This window comes from Magnolia sinica, chromosome 16 (assembly GCF_029962835.1).
Source record: "Magnolia sinica isolate HGM2019 chromosome 16, MsV1, whole genome shotgun sequence".
NCBI classification, from domain to species: Eukaryota; Viridiplantae; Streptophyta; class Magnoliopsida; order Magnoliales; family Magnoliaceae; genus Magnolia; species Magnolia sinica.
The window spans coordinates 53,542,813-53,564,071 of record NC_080588.1 but is presented as its reverse complement, the minus strand read 5'-3'; the positions used below and the strand labels follow the sequence as shown (position 1 = coordinate 53,564,071).

General features: G+C 42.1%; 1 protein-coding gene and 1 long non-coding RNA gene across 2 annotated transcripts; both read left to right on the top strand.

Moving 5' to 3' along the window:
• Nucleotides 1-3,273: 3,273 nt before the first annotated feature.
• On the top strand, nt 3,274-19,678 carry LOC131228848 (pentatricopeptide repeat-containing protein At1g05670, mitochondrial-like). Its single transcript, XM_058224697.1, has 3 exons — nt 3,274-3,555; nt 4,458-4,705; nt 19,054-19,678. The coding sequence occupies exons 1-3, from the start codon at nt 3,274-3,276 to the stop codon at nt 19,676-19,678; spliced, it is 1,155 nt and encodes a 384-aa protein (XP_058080680.1).
• Nucleotides 19,679-19,829: 151 nt separating this feature from the next.
• Nucleotides 19,830-21,026, top strand: LOC131229490 (uncharacterized). The gene is made up of 2 exons (XR_009163363.1): nt 19,830-19,878; nt 20,642-21,026. It is a non-coding gene; the product is annotated as an uncharacterized LOC131229490 (long non-coding RNA).
• Nucleotides 21,027-21,259: the final 233 nt, after the last annotated feature.

Below are 21,259 nucleotides of genomic sequence, written 5' to 3'. Positions count from 1 at the left end.
GATATCTATTGCGTGGGTCCGCGCAACTAGACTGCCCTGCAATCTGTGAAGCCAAGGGGCCGACATGCTGCTGAAATGGCTAAATCTCTAGATTTCTCCTATTCGAAAGCTTCGAGAGCAAGAAACCAATAGAAGCGATATTCGAGTCATATTCCTCTTAAAGAGATGATCAAATCAAGAGTCGAAATGCTGCTGGATTTGATATTTTGACTTGAATATTTGAACTTTGTCAATTTGTACATTCTAAATGATCTATCTTAGAATCAAGAGATGTTTGAGGATGTAAATGAACTCATTACTAATAAAATATGATGCTTGTCTTTTATACTCTCTTTCTTATGTTTAGATAAGATAATATCCCAAATCGAATGCATTTGTTTCTTATTCGAAACAAAATGGTGACTCTGCTGGGGACTTTTATCTTGTTTAATGGTAACATTGGAAAAGTTATAGAACTTTCATCATAATTTGGCGTCTTTCTGATGCCAAAATGGTGACTCCACTAGGAACATCTTCCCCTTTATCTCTAAGATAGATAATTTGATTGTTCAAATACTAACTATAGTTATGTTTCATGTCTGAAGGTTTCTGAATTTAACTACAAATTACAACCAATGGCAACTTCTGTAAGAAAAGTGAGTTTCTGTTTCACTCCGACTAGGTTCGCGATAGAATACAAACCGAACCAAACCCCAGAGCACATAACTCAATTTCTTACAAGCAAAGATGACCTAACTCGAGTGACAGTTGGGGTTGTATCTGCTTCGCCTCAACTGCTGGAAGGCGATAAATGCTGGACTATTGTAATGTCTCGTAGGACGAAAGCACGAAATGCAAGAAGCCCTATCATGAATTTGCCTTCGCCAAGAGTCAGAGGGCCGATAACGCGTAATGCAGCTAGGAAGAATCCTGAACTCGCTCCTCCTGCGATATATCTTGAGCGAGTAGTTCCGCAGTTCGCATCATGCGATTTTCCAGCTTTGGTTGCCCCAAGGGTTAGATGGATAAGAGAGCAGAAAGGTAAAGCATTAATGACAAGATCACCAATGCTTGTGTCCCCCCAGGCGAGTTCACCGATGTCTGCATCACCCTAATCGATCAATAACACTGGAAGTGTACAGAAGTTGAATAAAACTCCACTCTTTTCTCTCTTCGTAAGCCTTGTCACGTCAACGTACTGTCGTCCCACTCTGACTACAGCTTCGTCAAAAAGTAGAGAAGCTGCAGTGTGTATGGCCGAGACAAATCAGGAAAATAGGTCGACTATGGAAGATGGTACCAATGAGATGGCAGAAGCACAAAGAGCACTAATGGATGAGTACAGAAACCTTAGAGAGGCTTTAACAACTCTTGCACATAATGTAGCCCAGATAGTGGCTCCACCAATGATGGGCACAATGAATGGACGAGAAAACCAGCCTGAAGGCTCTCAACCACAAGGGGCAGGATCACGACGGTCTGTTGCAGCTGTGAAAACCGTAACACAAGATGACGTGAGACAAGTCATCAAAGAAGTTGTCAGGATAGAAAGAGAGAGTGAAAATACTGGCTACTTCAGATATCGAACACCATATCCGAGGGAGGTAGAAGATGTTTCGTTTCTAGCCAACTTCAATCATCCAAATTTTCAGAAGTTTAATGGGGAAGGATTACCAGAAGAACACTTAATGCACTTCATTACCAGCATGGGGAACTTACAATACCACAGTATTGCTTGCGATTGTTCGGGTCGTCATTGACACACAAAGCATTCTGATGGTATTCCAGTTTGGCTCCAAGGTCGATACGTACTTAGGAACAAATGCATGACGCTTTTATGTCAAACTTCTTCTCTTCGGAGTGTGATATTAGTATTACAGAATTGGCTTATGTACGACAGAGAGAAGGAGAACCGGTAGAAAAGTTTATAGACATATGGAAGACATTGGGAGCCTCGTGTAGACTGTTGCCAGAAGAAAGGGAATAGGTCAAGATGTGCCTGAACTCTATGGAAACGGGCATCGTGTTTGGACTCACTAGTGCCGACATCAGAACTTTCTGTGACCTAGCCACTAAGGCTCATGCTTTGGAATTGATGACTTGTAAGATGCCAGCATTTCACCATGAAACAGCTAGGAAAGCACCTAGCAGGATGTCCGTAAACACCATCGATCGTGACAAGAGAGGCAAGGATACAAGGGACTCCAAGGAAAGAAGGGCAGAATGAAAAGAAGAATGGAATCAGTCAAGAAACAGATATAGTGGAAAGAGGCCCAGGATACTTAATTCTCACGAGGGGTTAGCGTTTGACAGGGAGGATGTCGTTCCTATGATGAACCAACTGCTAAAAGCTGGCACGATAGAGTTACCAGAACCTAAACACCCTGAAGATGTGACAAGAACCAGAGAGAGAGAGATTTTTGCTGCTACCATCGCCTAGTAGGGCATCCGACGAAGAATTGTTATACATTAAAATGCATAATACAACAGATGATAGACAGGGGTGAAATAGTAATGAGTGGAGAAAAAGAAAGGGGTATGATGGCGACGGTAAATATGATTACAACTGAGCAATTATCAGAAAAGGATCCTCAAATGGTTGAACATTCTGAAATGACTCCGAAGTAGATGGAAGACGAGGGGCAGCTGACAATAGACAGTTTGCGAGAGATAAACCTGGGTATTGAAGGAGAGCCAAGGAACACATTCATTAGTGCCAGTCTTTCTGAGCAAGAGTCTGAGAAATACGCTCAGCTCCTTAAGGAGAATAAAGACATCTTTGCTTAGACATATGTAGAGATGCCAGGTTTGGAACCTTCCATGGCAATGCACCGATTGAATATCTCTAAAGAGAAAAGGTCGGTTAAGCAAGCGTAAAGACGGTTTCATCCGGACTTGGTTACCTTGATAGAAGAAGAAGTGAATAAGTTGATAAAGGTCGGGTTTATCAGGGAGGTCAAATATCCCAAGTGGATATTGAACATTGTCTCTGTGAAAAAGAAAAATGGACAAGTCAGGGTGTGTGTTGACTTCAGAGATCTGAATGAAGCCTATCCGAAAGATGATTTTCCTCTCCTGATCACTGAATTACTAATTGATAGTACGACTCAGTATGCTATCATGTCCTTCATGGACGACTACACAGGGTATAATCAGATTAGAATGACACCTGAAGATGAAGAAGCAACTGCATTCAGAACGTCGCTGGGAATTTATTATTATAAAGTTATACTATTTGGTCTCAAAAATGCCGGGGTAACATATCAGAGGGGAATGTAGAGTATCTTTCAAGACATGATGCACAAGCATGTCGAATGCTATGTCGATGACTTGGTGGTCAGGTCGGAAGATCATAAGGAGCATTGCGAACATTTGACATCAGTTTTCCATCGGCTCAAGAAGAAACAGCTGAAGATGAATCCAGCTAAATGTGCATTTGGAGTTTCTTCAGGTAAATTTCTCGATTTTATTGCTCGGCATAGGGGCATTGAGATCGATCCAAGGAAAGTTCGAGCTATTCAAAATATGCCGCCACTGAAAACACTAAAGGAATTGAAGAGTTTACAAGGAAAGCTGGCATACATTCGCCGTTTCATTTCAAATCTAGGAGGGAGATGTCAGCCGTTTTCCCATCTAATGAAGAAAGATATAGAATTTGTGTGGGACCAAGCTTGTCAGAATGCGTTTGACTCAATCAAAGAATTGTTGAAACAACTATCGGTATTGGCAACTCCAATAAAAGGGAAGCCGCTGATTTTGTATATATCTGCAGTTGAGAATTCTTTAGGAGCTTTGTTGGTAAGGGAAATGAAGCTGGGAAAGAAACTGCTCTTTATTATTTAAGCCGAACTTTGATGAGTGCAGAACGTGACTACTCCTCGATCGAGAAGGAGTGTGTGGTGTTGATATTTGCGGTTCAGAAATTGAGACATTATTGTCTTTCCCATAATATAACTTTGATCTCAAGAGTAGATCCGATAAAGTTTTTGATGACAAGACCGATGTTGTCTGGGAGATTGGCCAAATGGATGCTGTTACTTTCAGAATATACTATTACGTATGAGCCGGTAAAAGCAGTAAAAGGATAAGCGGTGGCAACCTTCCTTGTAGCGCACCTTGTAGCAGAATGCAAAACCATCAGTGATGACTTTCCGGATGAACGAGTTATGTTGGCTGAGTTGCAAAGCCCATGGCAGATGTATTTTGATGGTGCTACCCAAGTATTAGGAGCGGGGGTAGGAATAATATTCATTACTCCTCAAGGTGATTTGCTATCGTACTCCTTCATGTTGGGCACTACATGCACAAATAATGAAGCTGAGTACAGAGCCCTCATCATTGGAATGAAAATGGCTAAAGAAATGGAAATTAAAATGCTGCATATCTTCGGGGATTCTAAATTGATTATAAATCAATTGACAACTAAATTTGAGGTAAAAAAGCAGAAATTTTTGCCATACTACCGAAAAACATAGCAGTTACTAGAACAGTTCTGTCATGTTGAGATCAAACATATATCGCTATCTGAAAATGCAAGGGCAGATGCTTTGGCTAGCTTAGCAGTGGCTCTGTCTTGCCCAAATCGAAGCCCTTTGCAAGTAACTATAGAAGAAAGAAGGTTTTTACCATCTCCAGAAAGCATCGAAGAAATCGTCAAAACACTCCCTGTATCGTGTTTAGAGATAACGACAGATGATTGGCGTCAGCCCTTCATTGATTACCTCAAGTATGATATCCTGCCAGAAGATCCAACGCAAAGACAACAAATCAAGCAATGGTTAAATAGATTCATGATATGCGGCGAAGTATTATACAGAAAATCTTACAAAGGAATGTTGCTACATTGCTTAGATAAACACAAAGCGGGCCAGACATTACGAGAAGCACACTCTGGGGAATGCGGGGTGTCACGACCCAAACTCGGAAAACGGGTTCACAAAATTTTCGATTGCCGAATCTGGTGCCGACAGCCTCCGTAGTGCCCCATTCTCGAATTCCGGCACTCTCATGCCAGATTCCGATCCTGGGATCCTACAAGGAGGATTTTCAGTATGATTTTTTTTTATAATGGAGCATAACCACAAGCATATCCAAGTCACAACATAACATCACCACGTATCCACTAAATCAAAAACTTTAAGTACAATGCGTATGAAAGGGAAATACAATATAATGAAAGTAAAAGAAACTCCAGAAGCTCGGCTGCACGCTCCAAGCTCAACGCTGCTGCAACCTAACGCCACCTGCACGCATCTATCGTGCATAAGCTTATAGAAAGCTTAGAGGGTGGTGAAAGTGTATGTAAAGCAGGTGCCAAGTGTATAATATCAGAGTAATGTGAAAATATGCGGTAAGTCCATGAATGCTATCAGCTATATTAAAGCTATGTGATGCAAGGCATGAATGTTATCGGCCATACCAAGGCCATGCGATGCGAGGCCTATGTAGCCAAATGTCATATGCGAGATGCAAAGCAAGCGTGCCAGTACTCATCATATCAATACAGTTCCTCTTTGGATATCACTGGGGTCTAATACACCTCACACTGACTGCCTCCTCCCTAGCTGCACAGTCAAGCAAGTGGAAGAGACCACATTATCCGCCTGACCAGTAGTCTGCCAATACCTACCCGGCTCGTCGATAGCCGACTCATTTGCGAGCTGGTTAAACTCAGCCTAGCTTATAGCCCCCTCACTCGGGCGGATAAGGCCACACCTCCTTCCAATCGACCATGACACAGTGGGAGACGCGGCCTACTGGTATTCGGCACTCGGGCGCTCGTGTATCCACTCGGTCTAGACGTTGGAGCATCTCCTGGTACCAAAAAAGTTTTGGAACTTTCACCCAAGGACATCCTAAGTGCCTACAGTGCTAGAACCAAGCATTTTCGATATCCGATATGGCCATCCACGATGTGTCTGTGGAGCCACGACCCTGATGTCGTTAGGGCGTGCAGTGAATCACGACATACAATGCGAAATGCATGAGTCACACCATCAGTCATGCAGCAATCTCACGCGTACCATACGCTCATGTGGGGTACTCCATCTCATAAGGAGTCCTGTAAATGTCTCAGCCCAACAGCTTATGCTATGATCAAACATTCCTCATCTCAAGCATACATATGATGCGTATGGGCATGAATCATGGAAGTGCACTAAGCATGTTATAAAGTAATGAACTATCAACAAGTATGGGCCTATTAATGGGCCCTAAGGAGAGTCATAATGCGGACATTTATTTAACATTATTCTTACAATGTGGACATCAAACCAACATTGTTCCCTAGGCATGGCCCGCCATAAAACATCATTTCATAAACCAAGGGGGAATCACACATTGCAATGGACCCTAAGGACATCCCGTTGGGCCTCGACCCATGGGCCTTAGATACATCAAATGGGTCGTATCACATGGGCCTTACGTTCATCAAATGGGCCGCATTAATGGGCCCCCACCAATGGGCCTTATGTACATTGCAATGGGCTATATCCCATGGGCCTTTGAAAACATCACAATGGGCCTTGTAACATGGGCCTTATGTACATCAAAGTGGTCCTCAACAACGGCCTTGTACACATCAAGATGGGCCTCAACAACGGGCCATAAATATGGGCCACAAATACATCAAGATGGCCTAATCACATGGGCCTTATGCATACCAAATAGGCCTCATCATATGGGCCCTAGATATATACCAAGGTGAGCCTCAATGGGTGGCTATAAGTAAATCAAGATGGGCCCCAAACATATGCCAAGGTAGGGTCCATTTGAACTACAGATCTATCTTATTTTTAGTCTCAAGCCTTAAAAGGGGCTTTCAAAATGATTGGACAGCTTCGATGCAGCACATGCATCATTGTGGGGGTCCACATGAAGGCCCACCATCAGGTATATTAAAAATATAATATATATAATATATACAATATAATATATATATATATATATATATATACACACACACACGCATGCACACACACACGGGGCAGCTGTAGGGGTGGGTCCCACCGTCCAGGGTGGAGGGTGCAGATAGAACATATAGATCATGGTGGGTGCCACCGTCCAGCGTCAGTGGACGGTGCCCATGAAACACATACATCACTGTGGGCTCCAACTGGCCACTGCCTGTGGACGGTACCAATAAAAAACACCCATCATTGTGGGTCCTACGTGGGGCCCACCGTAATGTTTGTTCACCATCCAACCTGTCCATACGGTCACATAGACCTGGACGAAGAGTAAAAATAAATTTCACATTGAACCAAAACTTCTGGATGCTCCAAAGGTAGCCATTCAATCCGTATTGTTTCCTATGATGTGGGCCACCTGAGCTTTGGGTGAGCCTGAAATTTGGAGGGTGGCCCGCTGCCCTAAGGGCCCACCATATAAACGTCTTGGATGACAGATAAACATCAAGGTGGGGCCCACGGCTGGAGCCATGGGACCCTGCTGTCCGCTCGCCCGCCTGGCGCGCTGTCAGCGCCTGACACTGGCAGCAGCAGCAATGCTGCTGTTGGTATTTTTTTTTTTTTTGAAAACCTTAAATTTTGTGGTTTTTCAGAGGTAGGGCCCACATCTGCTGAATCCGGGTCCGCCAATGGATTCTACCATGTATAACAAATCCATCAAGCCCAATATTGGGCATTTTTCGGCATGTAGAAAAACTAAGGTGAGTTTCAACGGTGAAAAGTACTATTTTCAAAGGTGTGGCCCGCTAGAAAGTTAGATTAGTCCCATTTTTCGGTTCAACGCCTAAAATAATCTGGAAAATGAGATGGATGGCTTAGATTTGAAGCATACATCAAGGTGGGGCCTATATGAGTTGGCCACCAAGAAGCTTGTGAACCAAGCTATATTTGTGTTTTCCATGCACGTCTAGCGTCCAGGGACGTTGGACGGTCTGAGCCTATCACACGCACAAGGTGGGCCCTGTTTAGGTGGGCCACCAAATGGTGGGTGTTGTGGATACAATACGTATAAGGTGGGTCCCACCTATAGATGGTTTGAGATAAAATACAAGCCTTATGGTGGGGTCTATTTGGGTGGGCCACACAATCACACTAACATCACATGAAAAGAAGGATAAAAAGAAAGACAGGGAGAGAGAGAGAGCGATATACACGTGTGATAGAGGGACCCCGGCACTATGGGCCCTCCGTTTCAAGCATCCAATCATACATTAAGTGGGTCCCATTGCATATGGGTCCACCAAATTCAAAATCAACGGTGGAGATCCTTTCTCCACCAAAATAGAAGGTCTAGATGACCCTATTCATGCAAGAAAATAAACATCGTGATGGGGTCCATGGAGAATGGCCCCGTCATGGAATGATCTTAAGCATCAAGGTTGGCCGTTGGCCACATCAAGGGTCCAAAGTGAGATCCATACCATTGATCGGTAGGCCTCACTTGGCCCATCAGAAGAACATGAAAACCTAGTCTATAGAAGCACCCACCGTTGATCTTCTCGGTCCGTTGGAACACCAATCTCCTTAAGCTTCACTTCAACGGTGGAAGATGAAAAATGAATGGCTAGGATGAGGGATTTTGGGATGGGAAAGTGGGCCACCAAAATCACATTTCTCTCACATGGAGAAGCTTGGACGTGAGCTCTCTTGTTTGCTTGGGATTGAGTTGAGAAATGAGAGAGAGAGAGAGAGAGAGAGAGAGAGAGAGAGAGAGAGAGAGAGTGATGGATGTGAGTGATGGGTGAGGTGATGGTGTACTTGACTAGCATGGGTGTATAAGAGAGAGGGTGAGAAAGGGTTGACTTTGGAGAGAGAAAGCATGGGTTGCTTTGTACTTGACATGAGGTGATGGATGGGATTGATTGATGGGATTAATTTGACATATTGTAGAGATTCTCTTGGGATTGCAAACGCGCAGTGTTTCCTCAAAATAAACGTCGGCTCACATCTTCCTGACAGGGTATCGGATTGGTGCACGAGTCGCGGTGTTGGAACCGCGGCAACGGTGCGGTCGCAATGGTACAAGTCTCGAATTAAGCCGACTCAAATCTACAACATACAACTTAGGTTCGATCGCAAACGTCGATTACCGATCGCAGGTTGTCGAAATTCTACGGGAAGGATCGCGGGATTTGAGGGAACAGTACAGACTAGGATATGGGTCTTACACGGGGCACATCAAGCTAGCCAAAATCTATTCCATAGAATTCATTGAATGGGGTATTATTGGCCCACCATGTTTAAAGACGTGGTAGATTATGCCGAGCGGTGTCATGAATGCCAAATTCACGGTGACGTTATACATGTTCCTCCAGAAGACCTGCATTAGTCAGTCGCTTCTTGGCCCTTTTCCGCTTAGGGATTGACGTCATTGGTCCTATAAATTCACCTTCGTCCAAAGGAAAGCAGTATATCTTAGCAGCAACAGATTATTTCTCCAAGTGGACAGAAGTAGTTGCTTTACGCAATGTTAAAGAGAAGGATGTGGTCAATTTCATCTGGCATGCAATAATATACCGCCATGGTATTCCGAAGAAGATTGTTACAGATAATGGCAGTCCCTTCAAAAATAGAGGCATGAAAAAGCTGTGTCAGAAATTCGGTATTCATCATTCATTTTCAACACCTTACTATCCACCAGCCAATGGATTAGCAGAGGCATTTAATAAAATGATAGTCAAGATACTGAAGTAAACGGTGACCAGAAGCAAGCGTGATTGGGACGAAAAATTACAAGAAGCTTTATGGGCATGCAAAACTACTCACTGAACAACAACAATAGCGACACCGTATTCACTAGTCTATGGTGTAGAAGTAGTAATCCCAATTGAAATACAAGTAGTGTCACTTAGAGTGGCAGTGTACTAGTCATAACAGATGATGAAAATGCAAAGATAAGGCTAAAAGAGCTGGATTAGCTTGATGAAAAATGCTTGGCAGCCCAACAATGATTACAATACTGGTCACCCGTCGAACAAGGATATGGTGCTGATGTTAAAAAGACCTATAGTGGTCACCCGTCGAACAAGGCGTAAATTCGAGCCTAAATGATATGAGCCTTATATAATAAAAGAAGTATATTCTAATGGCTCATACAGAGTTGTGGATCAAGATGGACAAGGTATCAGTATACTGGTCAATGATCGGTTCATCAAAAGATATCGTCCTTGAAGATGCTACTGATTTTGATCTAAAATATTATCAGCATAATGATTCTATATCAAAAGGGGGCAAGAATGAACAAGACCATGTCTATGTAGCGTCGGTTGAATGAATAAAGAAGAAATTTACGAGCATATCAAGACTACATATTAATAAGTATTGTGAAAAGAAAATGACCATCGTCATCATCAAGTGAGCTCTGTAAAATTTTGCTAAAATTGGTATTGTCACCAGGTTGATATATTATAAACAGCATAGACGGATCCTCTTGAAGATGTTATCAGAAGTGGTGACATATCAATCTCAGTTAGAGATGTCTATCATTCTCGCAATAACGATGATCATAATTATTATTGTCTTTTAAGCCAGTTTAGCCAAGCCCTAAAAGGGCCAGCTATGCATAGGACCTACCATTTTCACCATTCGGGCAGCAATGAGAAGCTAGTGGCCTTAAAAAGCCCGTGAAGGCCATCATATGCATACCCATGTGGGCAGCTGACGGAGCCAGTGACTAGAAGCCTAAATGGCTAAAAAGTCCTCAATGGCCAGTCACGCATGAGACCAATACCGTCTGTATTACTTGCCAGCAGCATCACAGGGAACGGAGGAAAATGCCCTCCCGTGAATGGGCTCGACCTTGCAGACAAAGGAAAAGCGGGCTGCAGTGTGAGCTCTTTGGCCATGACCATAGATAGGCCAACCATGCGTAAGACCCCCCAGATCTTTGGTTTGATTTCAATTCTAAATCATGAGGAAGGGCTTAAACCTACTCATTGACGGACTGACGACCCTAGATTTGGTACCCCAAAGGTCGCCTTATGAGCTCTGTGAACTCTAGAGAGTTACCGCGACCAACCCTGTGCGTAATTCCAATCGAGTTCACGGCCCCGGTAGCTTCACTGGGCCCCTCTGATGGATCACGGTTTGTGAACTCCTTAGGCTGTGAGAAGTCCAGTGAACTCCTAAGAGTTACAGAGACCATCACGTGAGACCTGACTCCAGTACTCAAGAGTCTAAAAAACTGCGTGGGCTCCACTACTCAAGAGCTTAAATTGTGTGTAACTGACTAAATTGAAACTTAGCGCCGCCAATTTAAAAAAATCATCATATAGGAAATCCTGCACTAACAAGCATAAAATGTTAATGTTGCTGCCTTATAATTAGTTCGTCATTAAATATTATGTTGAGACTATTACACAGATAAATATGCTTAAAATTTGTCATGAATTGGAAATTTATGAATACTTCAATGATTATCGATAATGTGAGTTGGGAATAGAAAACTGCATGTAAATAAACATATATATATATATATATATATATATATATATATATATATATATATATATATATATATATATATATAATACTGAGGTTATGTAAGAATATATGGCCATATATTCTTACAATTGAGGTATGTTAAGATATGACAATCATGTGACATAACGAAAAGAATCACAAAGTTTCATATGCAAAATATTGAATGTTTGGTATCTTTTAATTTAAAGTCAAATATTTCATAATATGTTTATTCTTCTAAAGAAGACGAATCTTCGATGATAATATGCTTATCATTCTGAGGTGAATGACGATGGCCTGACGTTTCCTGCCTTTCTAATGAAGGAGAATTATCGCGTAATATTTACAAAGGTGGAGGAGGGTGGAACTGTAAGGGATCATCATTCTTTGTAGGGAATTCATGAGTATTCGTCAGAGGAGTGCCGAAAGCTATCCATCCTTCAAGAACATTAGCAGGCTTTGCTTCATAAATGACATCTTCTAAAGAGATCCTTGTACCAAGTTGATCTCGAAGGGGGGAGGATTCGTTTCTTCAAAATAGCCGATGCCCAGATCTTTCTGATAATCCCTAAGGCAAGGAGGGGGAATCCACATGGCGTGATCTACTGGATAATAATTGTCTACCAAGTAATGCTGGTGAACCCACCATTGCATCTAGCAGTAAGAAGCGCTAACCGGATAATTGTAGCCAGGAATTATGAAATGTGATCTAGTCTAAATGATCAAGAGCTGCTTCCATATCAAAGCCCAATTATATGGCCCAATGCCATAACTTCTCATCGCTCTTGTGACAATGTCACGAGTCTCAGGAACGGCTTGATCAAAGCCAAATTGGTGAGCAAACCTACTGGGGTAGTATGGTTTGTGCCAAAATATGCTACCTTCTCTCCATGGAAGAGTACTGGATCTGATAGAAACAAGGAAGGAATGTTCATTAAATGAGATAGAATCATCATCAATAGCGTCCACATCTTCAGGATAACTGGTCAATGGAAATTGGTAAAAGTCAATGGGATCATTGATTTTTATTCTTCTAGAAATCCATCCACTTGATTCCTTAATCATATCTCTCATTGGGAATGTTGAAGAGGAAGCCGATCGGGGTTCGAGTATGCCCTTCTAAAGTCAGCAAACGTCTAAGGAAAGTATACTCCTAGCCAAGAAATGCCAAGGAGCACAGACAGAAAAGGCTTCGAGAACAGGATCTTTTGAACAAGAAATAACATCTCTGAAGGCGTGATAGAGAGAACACAGAACCGGGGGAGCTAACGAATATTTCTAGCCTTCTGCCATTGCTCCTATGACCACGAAGAACGAAGGCCTAATAGTATCCACTTGATCAAGATCAGAGAATATCACTAAGCTCAACCAGTAAGCAAGAAAGGTAGCTAATTCACAGGAAGGACTGTATTCCGCAGAATGTTCTATTTTCTTACAGATGTCTTTGAATTCTAAATGGTTGTGACCTGCAAAGCTATCAAGATGACGATGCAATACTTCAGCAAAATTATTCGCAAATGGGATTATAAAAATAGAAGTTAAGAGGAAATGAATATACTGCAATTTTTGAGAAAAATGAGCCAACCATTCAAGAGAAGAGACGCGATCCGAATGAGGGAAGGCGGCCAGTGCACTAAAAAGTTCAAGAGTAGTTCTAGAAATTTTAAATACACCTCCTCCCACAGATGCAAGAGCAAGCTCTTCATTAGAGGGTATATATGTGTCAAAGATATCACCCATGATGGGAAGGCCTGCTATACAAAATAAATCCCATAAAGTGATGCTCATTTCGCTTAAGGGAAGATGGAATGAGTTGGTGGATGGGGACCAATGATCAAGAAAGAATCTGAAGATAGTAGCATCTGCACAGAAGTGTTCTGATGTAGCTGTAATTGCATCAGAAAGCATAATCTGCTCCAATATGGTAGAATGTTTCCGAACGACAGTGCGAGTCCAAGCACTGTAAAACTCGTGGATAGACAGTAGGCTTGTAACTGCAAATCTCCCTGTACTCCAGGGCAATCTCTTAAGAAAGAAGAATTGCTGAGTTGTTTCGTAGTAGTAGAAAGGGGAAGATTGATGAGGATCACAATGTGGACACAAAAATATCATCTTGTGGATTCTACCCACTCATTGACAAAGCCCATTTTCTCCTAGATATCCCGTCAACATCCTTGGTTCTCTTGTAACCTAGTCATTCGCTGAGATAAAGGTATTTTGTCGGTCAAAGGGTTCACAGTGTAAAATCGACCAGTGACGCCATAAATTGATAGGGATAATGATTTGACTACTGGTGAAAGGGTTATGGAGATCCAAGGTTTCTTCATTTATCTCCACATGATTCTAAGAATGAAGAAGAGGTTGCTTTAACCCAGAAGAGGAGGAACGATTGTTTCTTCTAGAAGAGGAAGCTGGAGAACGAGCCATGATGGATAGGGAGTTAAGGGCTGGAAGGAAATTGAAGAAAAGGTTCAAAGAAAAGTTGAGAAATTGACTAAGTCCTAGTTGCGCGGGACGACACGAAGGCTAAGAAGCTTTGTGCAAATAGGGATCTGTTACGCGGGTTCGCACAAGTGGAGTTCGTTGCGTGGAAAAATCACAAAGGAACAGAGGTTCGTTACGGTGCAAATGTGTAGAAAGTGACTGAAGGGTTGGAGTATTTATAGGACTCGCAGTTGAGTGCGGTACGCAGGTTTACGTTATGCGGGTCCGCACAAACCCTGTCAGGGTGATTATTTTTTATCCTTCTTCTTTGATTTTGGGAAAAGAAAGAAAGGATCAAGGGGGCATCTGTTGAGGCATAAAAAATGATGAAGGAAGGATTGAAGCAGAAGGAGATTGAGAGATAGAAAATTGGAAGAGAAGGAGAATGAAATAGCTTAAGGGTGGTTTGCGTGGGTCCGCGCAACCGATGTCCGTTGTGCGGGACCGCGCAACTGAAATAATAGTTGGGCGGGTTCGCACAATGAAATACAGAAGAGGTTCTTTGTAAAAAGATCTAAAGCATTGAAGGGTGGGTCCCATGGCACCAAAATCGAGGTTCCACACGTGCGAAGGCCTATAAATACCCCCTCCCCTCCTTCATTTAGATGGATTGAAGATTTTGGAGAGGAAACAGAGCGAGGAGGAAGACTGAAGGTAGAAGAAGAAGTTTCGGTGGTTTGTGCGAGTCCACGCAACCAATATCCGTTGCGCGGGTCTGCGCAACCAGACTACCTTGCAGTCTATGAAATCAAGGGGCCGACATGCTGCTGAAATGGCTAAATCTCTAGATTTCTCCTATCTGAAAGCTTTGAGAGCTAGAAACCAATAGAAGCGAAATTCGAGTCATATTCCTCTTAAAGAGATGATCAAATCAAGAGTCGAAATGCTGCCAGATTTGATATTCTGACTCGAATATTTGAACTTTGTCAATTTGTACATTCTAAATGATCTATCTTAGAATCAAGGAATGTTTGAGGATGTAAATGAACTCAGTACTAATAAAATATGATGATTGTCTTTTGTGTACTCTCTCTGTTATGTTTAGATAAGATAATATACCAAATCGAATGCATTTGTTTCTTGTTGGAAATAGTTGATATTTGTATTTTCCCTTCATCCTGGTCTACCTGACCTTATGAATTGGTTGGGGTGTGGCTGGGGCCTCACCCAAGATGTTGTGTCCCTTACTGTGGGGCTCACCTCGATGTATGTTTTTTTTACATTTATTTTCCCTAATCATTTTAGGGCATGAGCCCAAAAACGAAGCAGATGCAAATCTCAGGTGAACTATACTATAGGAAATAGTGGTGTTTGAATATCTTACCATTAAAAACTTCCTAGGGGCTACCAAAATGTTTCCTAATGTTTATTCCACATCCAACCTGTTAATAAGGTCACACAAACCTAGATGAGGAGGAAAAAAAAAAGAATAAATACCAACTTGATCCAAAACTTTCATGGCCCACAAGAAGTTTATGATGGCCAATCACCACTGATTCCTTTGGTATGATCCACATGAGATTTGGATCTCCTTTGTTTTGGGGCTCATACCTTAAAATGTGCTGGCTGAAAGGATAGACAGTGTAGACATAGAATACATACATCAAGGTGGGCCCCATGTAAGGGTGAGGCTGAAAGGGATTAATCCGTGATAAAGCCACCCCGTCCATCTGTTTTGAAAGACCGCGGTAGGATTGGGTATAAAAATCGGTAAGATCCAAAACTCAGGTGGGCCAGACCAAACCAAACAGTGTGAACGGTCTCCCGTTGAAACCTTACTGGAGCTGACCATGATGTTTATATTCCATCCAAATCGTTCATGGGGTTAGTACTACTCAAATAAACTGTAGGCACAAATATCATCCTAATACAATACTTATGTGGCTCCTAGGCGTTCAATCTCCACTGTTTCATGTGGTATGACCTACGTGAATTTTGGATCTCCTGTCCTATTATGATCTTTCAAAACAGATGGACGGAGTGGATTTGTCATGGATATTTCTATTGGCCCTACACAGCCTGATATGACCCCGACAATCTGCTTCTCGGGAAGGGAGCAGATTAGGTGCGCCCGGGCCTCACCCAAGACGGTGCAGCTGTTACGGTGGGTCTCGCCCTGATGTATTTATTCTATATCCATGCTGTCCATCAATTTTATCAAGCGCATTTTAGGGCATGATCCCAAGATTGAAGCAAGTCCAAATCTTAGGTGGACCATATTAAAGGACTGAGCTGTGAATGATAGTTAAAAACCTCTTGTGGGCCAAAGAAGTTTTAGATCAAGCTTATATTTTATTTTTCTATTCATCCAGGATTTTTTTACCTTACTGATAGGTTTGATTTAAATAAAAACTTATGGTGGGACCTAGGAAGTTTTTAATGGTAGATAATTCGATCACTACTGTTTCCTATAGAATGGTCCACTTGACATTTTTATATGATTAATTTTTGAAAAAATTCCATAAAATGATCTGGAAAAATAGATGGACGTAATGGATATAGAACCATATACATCAAGGTGGGCCCCACGGTAAGGGATGCACTATCTTATGTGCAGCCTGAGCCGCACCTATTCGCTCCCGAGAAAGGGCATTTCCGCAATTTTAGACACTTCCATGCCTGCCCTCTCCCTCACCACTCTCCTCAATAGACAGACTACTCCTCCGCCATCGCAGCAGCTAAAGCTCTTACGCAACATTCCATTTTTTCCCTAGAAAAACCCTGATATGCCGCTTTTATCCCCACTCTTCCCGCCACTACCATCATGGCCATAATTGGACACCATCAAATGCATCAGGATCGTCCATTATCCATCAATGGCCTCCTCCCCCACATGAACTCTTCTCCCCCCTTCCTCCCTTAGGACCCACTATTCACACCCCAAGTGCAGGGTTGTGATGTAGTAATAAACTCGGTAAGACCGAGGTCGAATCCACAGGGACTGAAACCTGTACGTTATTTGAAAATAACCAGATCTAGAACTAGGCCAAGATGAAATCTAAACCAATTGTGATTTGAGGAATAATGGTGAAATATTAATCTAAACTTAAAGAATTCAGAGAAAGAGAACTAGGGATTCAGAGGATCCACTTGTAGAGATCAGGGAGATCTTATGCCTGCTTCATGAATATTATACTGAACTTACTTGATATAGTTTTCAAGAGATGAAAGGTATAAGAATTAGGTATGATTCCATCACAAATCCATGCCTAAGAGACAAGGTAAACAACAAAACTTAGACCAATCCATAACCAACTAAAAGATGTATGAGTGTTAGGAAGGATTCCATCATCCAACCATGTCTATAGGACGATGGCGAACAACAGGGTTTCCGAACATCAAAATAAAAGGAAAGGAATTATTCAAGCCATCACAGATCTACTGTAATTTAAATCACAACAAACCATTAATGACTAAAAGAATTTCTTAAATCAAAATAAAGTCAATCAATTTAGTTCAAATCAAACCTGTAGAAGCTCCCATCACGCCACAAGCTTCACCTCTTAGCCCTAGCTAAGGGATTTAGCCTAACATAATCATAGGAAAAGGAAGAAAAATAAAGAAAAAATACATAAAAATTCCAAACACTTCTCTCTCCGCCTCTCTCTCTCTATCTGACGTCCCCTATTCAAGCATACCCTCTTCTCCACGTTTGGAACTCTTTTTATAGCTTTTGGAGTTGTGGAAATCGGATTTGGGAAGCTATCGCACGCGCGGCGAAAGCCTTTTCGCAGCCAAGTTCGGGGTTTCATAACTCTCGCGTTCCTTACATTATTTTTGTAAAATCAGCGTCTCTTGGAAGTATTTTGGCTGGCTTACATGATGGACGGTTCAGATCTGCCATATGATCAAAGATGGTGGGCCACAATTTCCTGGAAAATCTGATTTCGCGGACGTGCGTAGCCTTTCGCACGTCCGGCATTGACGTGATTGGTGGGCCCCACAGAGGTATTTTCAGAGAAATCCACCCCGTCCATTAGATTCAGGATAAAATTTCAGTCAAGAATGGGTTGTTTTGAATGTCCATTGACGCGACCCAGAGAAGAAATCACCTCAAAAATCATTTTGAACGTCGCAGGACCGCCTGTTTGTGGCCTCTGTATCGCGCACGTGTGCTTATATAGGTCCAAAAGTTCAGCAAGGTTTTGTAGTAGTCGAAGCCCTCTACACGATGGACGGTTTGGATTGTCCACTGGGACAATATGTGGGGCCCACTAGCGTCCGCAAAAACGGACAGCGTCCATCCGTTTTGCCGCGTGAAATGGCAATTGCCATATTTGGGAAGGAGACGCGGGTCAGCAGCGCTGACCCGCTTTAGTTAATTCGGTGCGGCTCGCGTACGTGTACACGTGCAGTGTACACGCCTCACATACAAGCCCCACTGTGATGTGATTCGAAAATCTGATCTAGCCATTTACTTTCTCATCTTGTTTAAACCGTTGAGACCAAAGTTGAGACAGTTCTAGATATCAGGTGGGCCCAGAATCAACGGTTTATGGGCTGATCTGTCAGTTGGGGTACTTCCATACTGATCCGAGGGCTGAAATTTGATATGTACGGTTAATTTATGGCCCTCAGGCCATATATAAAGTTTTGAGCCAATCAGATGATGAGAACAATGTGATCTTGCATTTTTCACCAATTTCGGGCCTCTTTAACGTGAATAGCTTGATTTTCTAGGATCCCTGGTGTGTAATTCCATCGATCTTGGTCCCCTGGAGTCCGTCCCTTACCTTGGGTGTCATCAAAGTGTCAAATCCATGGTTTAAGCACCCTTTTCCAATTCATGCTTGTAAATACACTCTGCATCACAAACACGATTAAATCAGGCTATTAAACGGTATCAATGATTGTAAATCTATGCATTAACTGGGTCTGATATGCAATATTTGACCCTCAACACCCACCCACCTCCTCTTATCTTCTTAAATGCTTCTCCACTGACTCCAACACTCCAACAGCCGCTACCGTCTGTTCGCGTGATTCCACCGTGCTTGCTCGAATCACACCATCGATCGAGACCCAATCCCAAACCCCTCAAACCCCGCCTCATCCAACTGTTGGATCATCAAAGTCATATAAACCCACTTCCGTCCCTCGGTGCCCTTTTGAGCTTCTTCATTGAATTATTAACCCCTTGAGTCGCTCACGCTGTTATCAGACGCTTGGGCAGCAGAAACTCCAAGCTAGCCCTTGACTTCTTCGAATTTACAAAATCAACCCTTGGGCTTAGTCACTCTGTCGGGACCTACAACTGTTTGATAAGAGTCCTCTGTGAAACAGGCCTCCACAAAGCGGCAAAATCAAATCTTGATTGCATGATGATCGACGGGCATTCAGCCGACAACTCACTTCTTAGGGACTTGGTATTCGCCCATGCATTAGCAGGTAATTACGATTCATCCATGGATTTGCTTGTTAAAGCTGAAGAATACAAATGTAGACCGAATTCAGTTATGTATAATAATCTCTTGAATCTAATGGTTAAGAAGAATCGAGTCGAAGATGCGGTTATGTTCTCTTCAAAGGGGCATTTTCATCCGGACACATGCATTTTCAATATTGTAATAAAGGGTTTGTGTAAATTAGGCGATGTGGATCGAGCATTTAAGGTTTTTAGTGAAATTGGCAGTTTTGATTGTTGCCCAGACATTGTTGATTTCTTTGATGGGCTGGCCAATTGGTTGACCAGACTGGACTGGCCTGATTTTGGGTTCATGGCGCACACACTGGTCCCACCAGGTGAACAGCCTGGATCTCAGGCACTCATAGGCACAATGATTTGAAATAGCAATTTTGCGAGGTACCGGAACATTTCTCTCGTTATTTTTTATGGTTTTCCTGACTAGCATTATTCTCTCCCTTGACTGCATTTCACTAGTTATCTTCAGATATTTACAGTTTTGAGTAAATTAGTGAACAGTATGTTAAGGAGAATGAAAGACTAAGAGCTATACTGGGTGAATGGAGTGCTCGAGCAGCAAAGGTAGAAACATTTATCCCATTCCCTTCTGCATTCATCGTAATTCAAAGAGGAGTGTTATTTGATACTCCGACAGACTGATGAATGATACACCGGCACTTGCATTCCACATGGGTCATATATTTAACCCAACAGTAACTGTCCAAATCATGGAACCCACCGTAGATAGGGTATAAACATAAAACAATATTTACATGATTATTTTGTTCTACAATTTATGGAATTTTGTTTGTTGAATTCATAGTATTGATTGCAAGTTATTCCATAATGTTAACGGTAGCCATAATGGCCTATTCTTTCTTTAATGACCCAAAAAAAAAAAAACTAAAAAACTAGTATATGCTTTGTAACAAACCGTTATGGCTTTTATGGGGGCCTTAACTGCGGTTATGGGTCCATTTTCTATAATGGCCATTACAACCCCATAATGTGTAACAGTTGCCACCCTTACGTAAAAGGCAACCTTTACATAACAACTTTTATGGCCCCATAACTGCCGTTGCGGCACACCATGATTGATTGGTTTTGATGTGAACCCTCCATTAGATATGAAGTAATTAGCCTTTTAATGCATAATAGTAGTATGATTATTATTTTAAATAATCTAGAGTTAGGCCCATTATATAGACAGTTTAATTTAAGTCACACATGGCATGCATACAATTTGCAAGTACATGCATATCAAAATATCATCCACACTGCCAAAGTCGTCTAATTCAAAACCCTTTCTCCCGAACTCTTACATGTCTTTCATGAACATGGTCAGCTCGAATGTGCATTGAAGGCCGAGCGGCTATTAAACAAGGAATTACAGAAGAAGATATCAAAGCTAAGAAACCATTCGACAAAATCATCCGAACAGCGTGGAGATTGATCTCCTGTCGGGTTTGAATCTTGTACATGTTTATAGCTTCTCTTTCTTTCTTTGGGTTGAAAAAGGCTAGTGCACCTTACTGGTTGTGGATTGAATTCTCTATTGTATAAAGCACTCGATGTCAGTGTTGATGTTGTACTAGGGACGGGCCTGTGGAACAACGTCTAGGATTCAAGCGTTGAGACTCTGATCCAGACTTCTATACAAAGCCAAAAATGATAAAACAAAACAAAAGAAAAAGAATATGTGAAATGCGTTACTACTGCAGTTGATTTGATGCTGATGGAAAGTTGGAGTTAGTGGGAGTTGGTAGATATGCTGGCTGAGTATGATGTTTCATCTGTATGTGAACAATGTTGCTTAATCCAAACCATCCAAATTGTGAACCTCGTTTTAGATTATTTAGACAAGAACAACACTGTAAAGATGATCTGGGCCGTAGATCATTGGCTTTCAAATTGATGGTTAAAGTTAACATAATTGATGGCCCAAATTCAACCAAAAAAAAGT

Excerpts from the sequence above, each read along its gene's own strand:
- LOC131228848 (XM_058224697.1), top strand. The coding sequence starts at position 3,274 with ATGATGCACAAGCATGTCGAATGCTATGTCGATGACTTGGTGGTCAGG. Across the intron at positions 3,556-4,457 it reads AGAGTTTACAAGGAAAGCTG|TTACTAGAACAGTTCTGTCA; the intron begins GCATACATTCGC and ends AAAACATAGCAG. Across the intron at positions 4,706-19,053 it reads CCCTTCATTGATTACCTCAA|ACGCTTGGGCAGCAGAAACT; the intron begins GTATGATATCCT and ends CGCTGTTATCAG.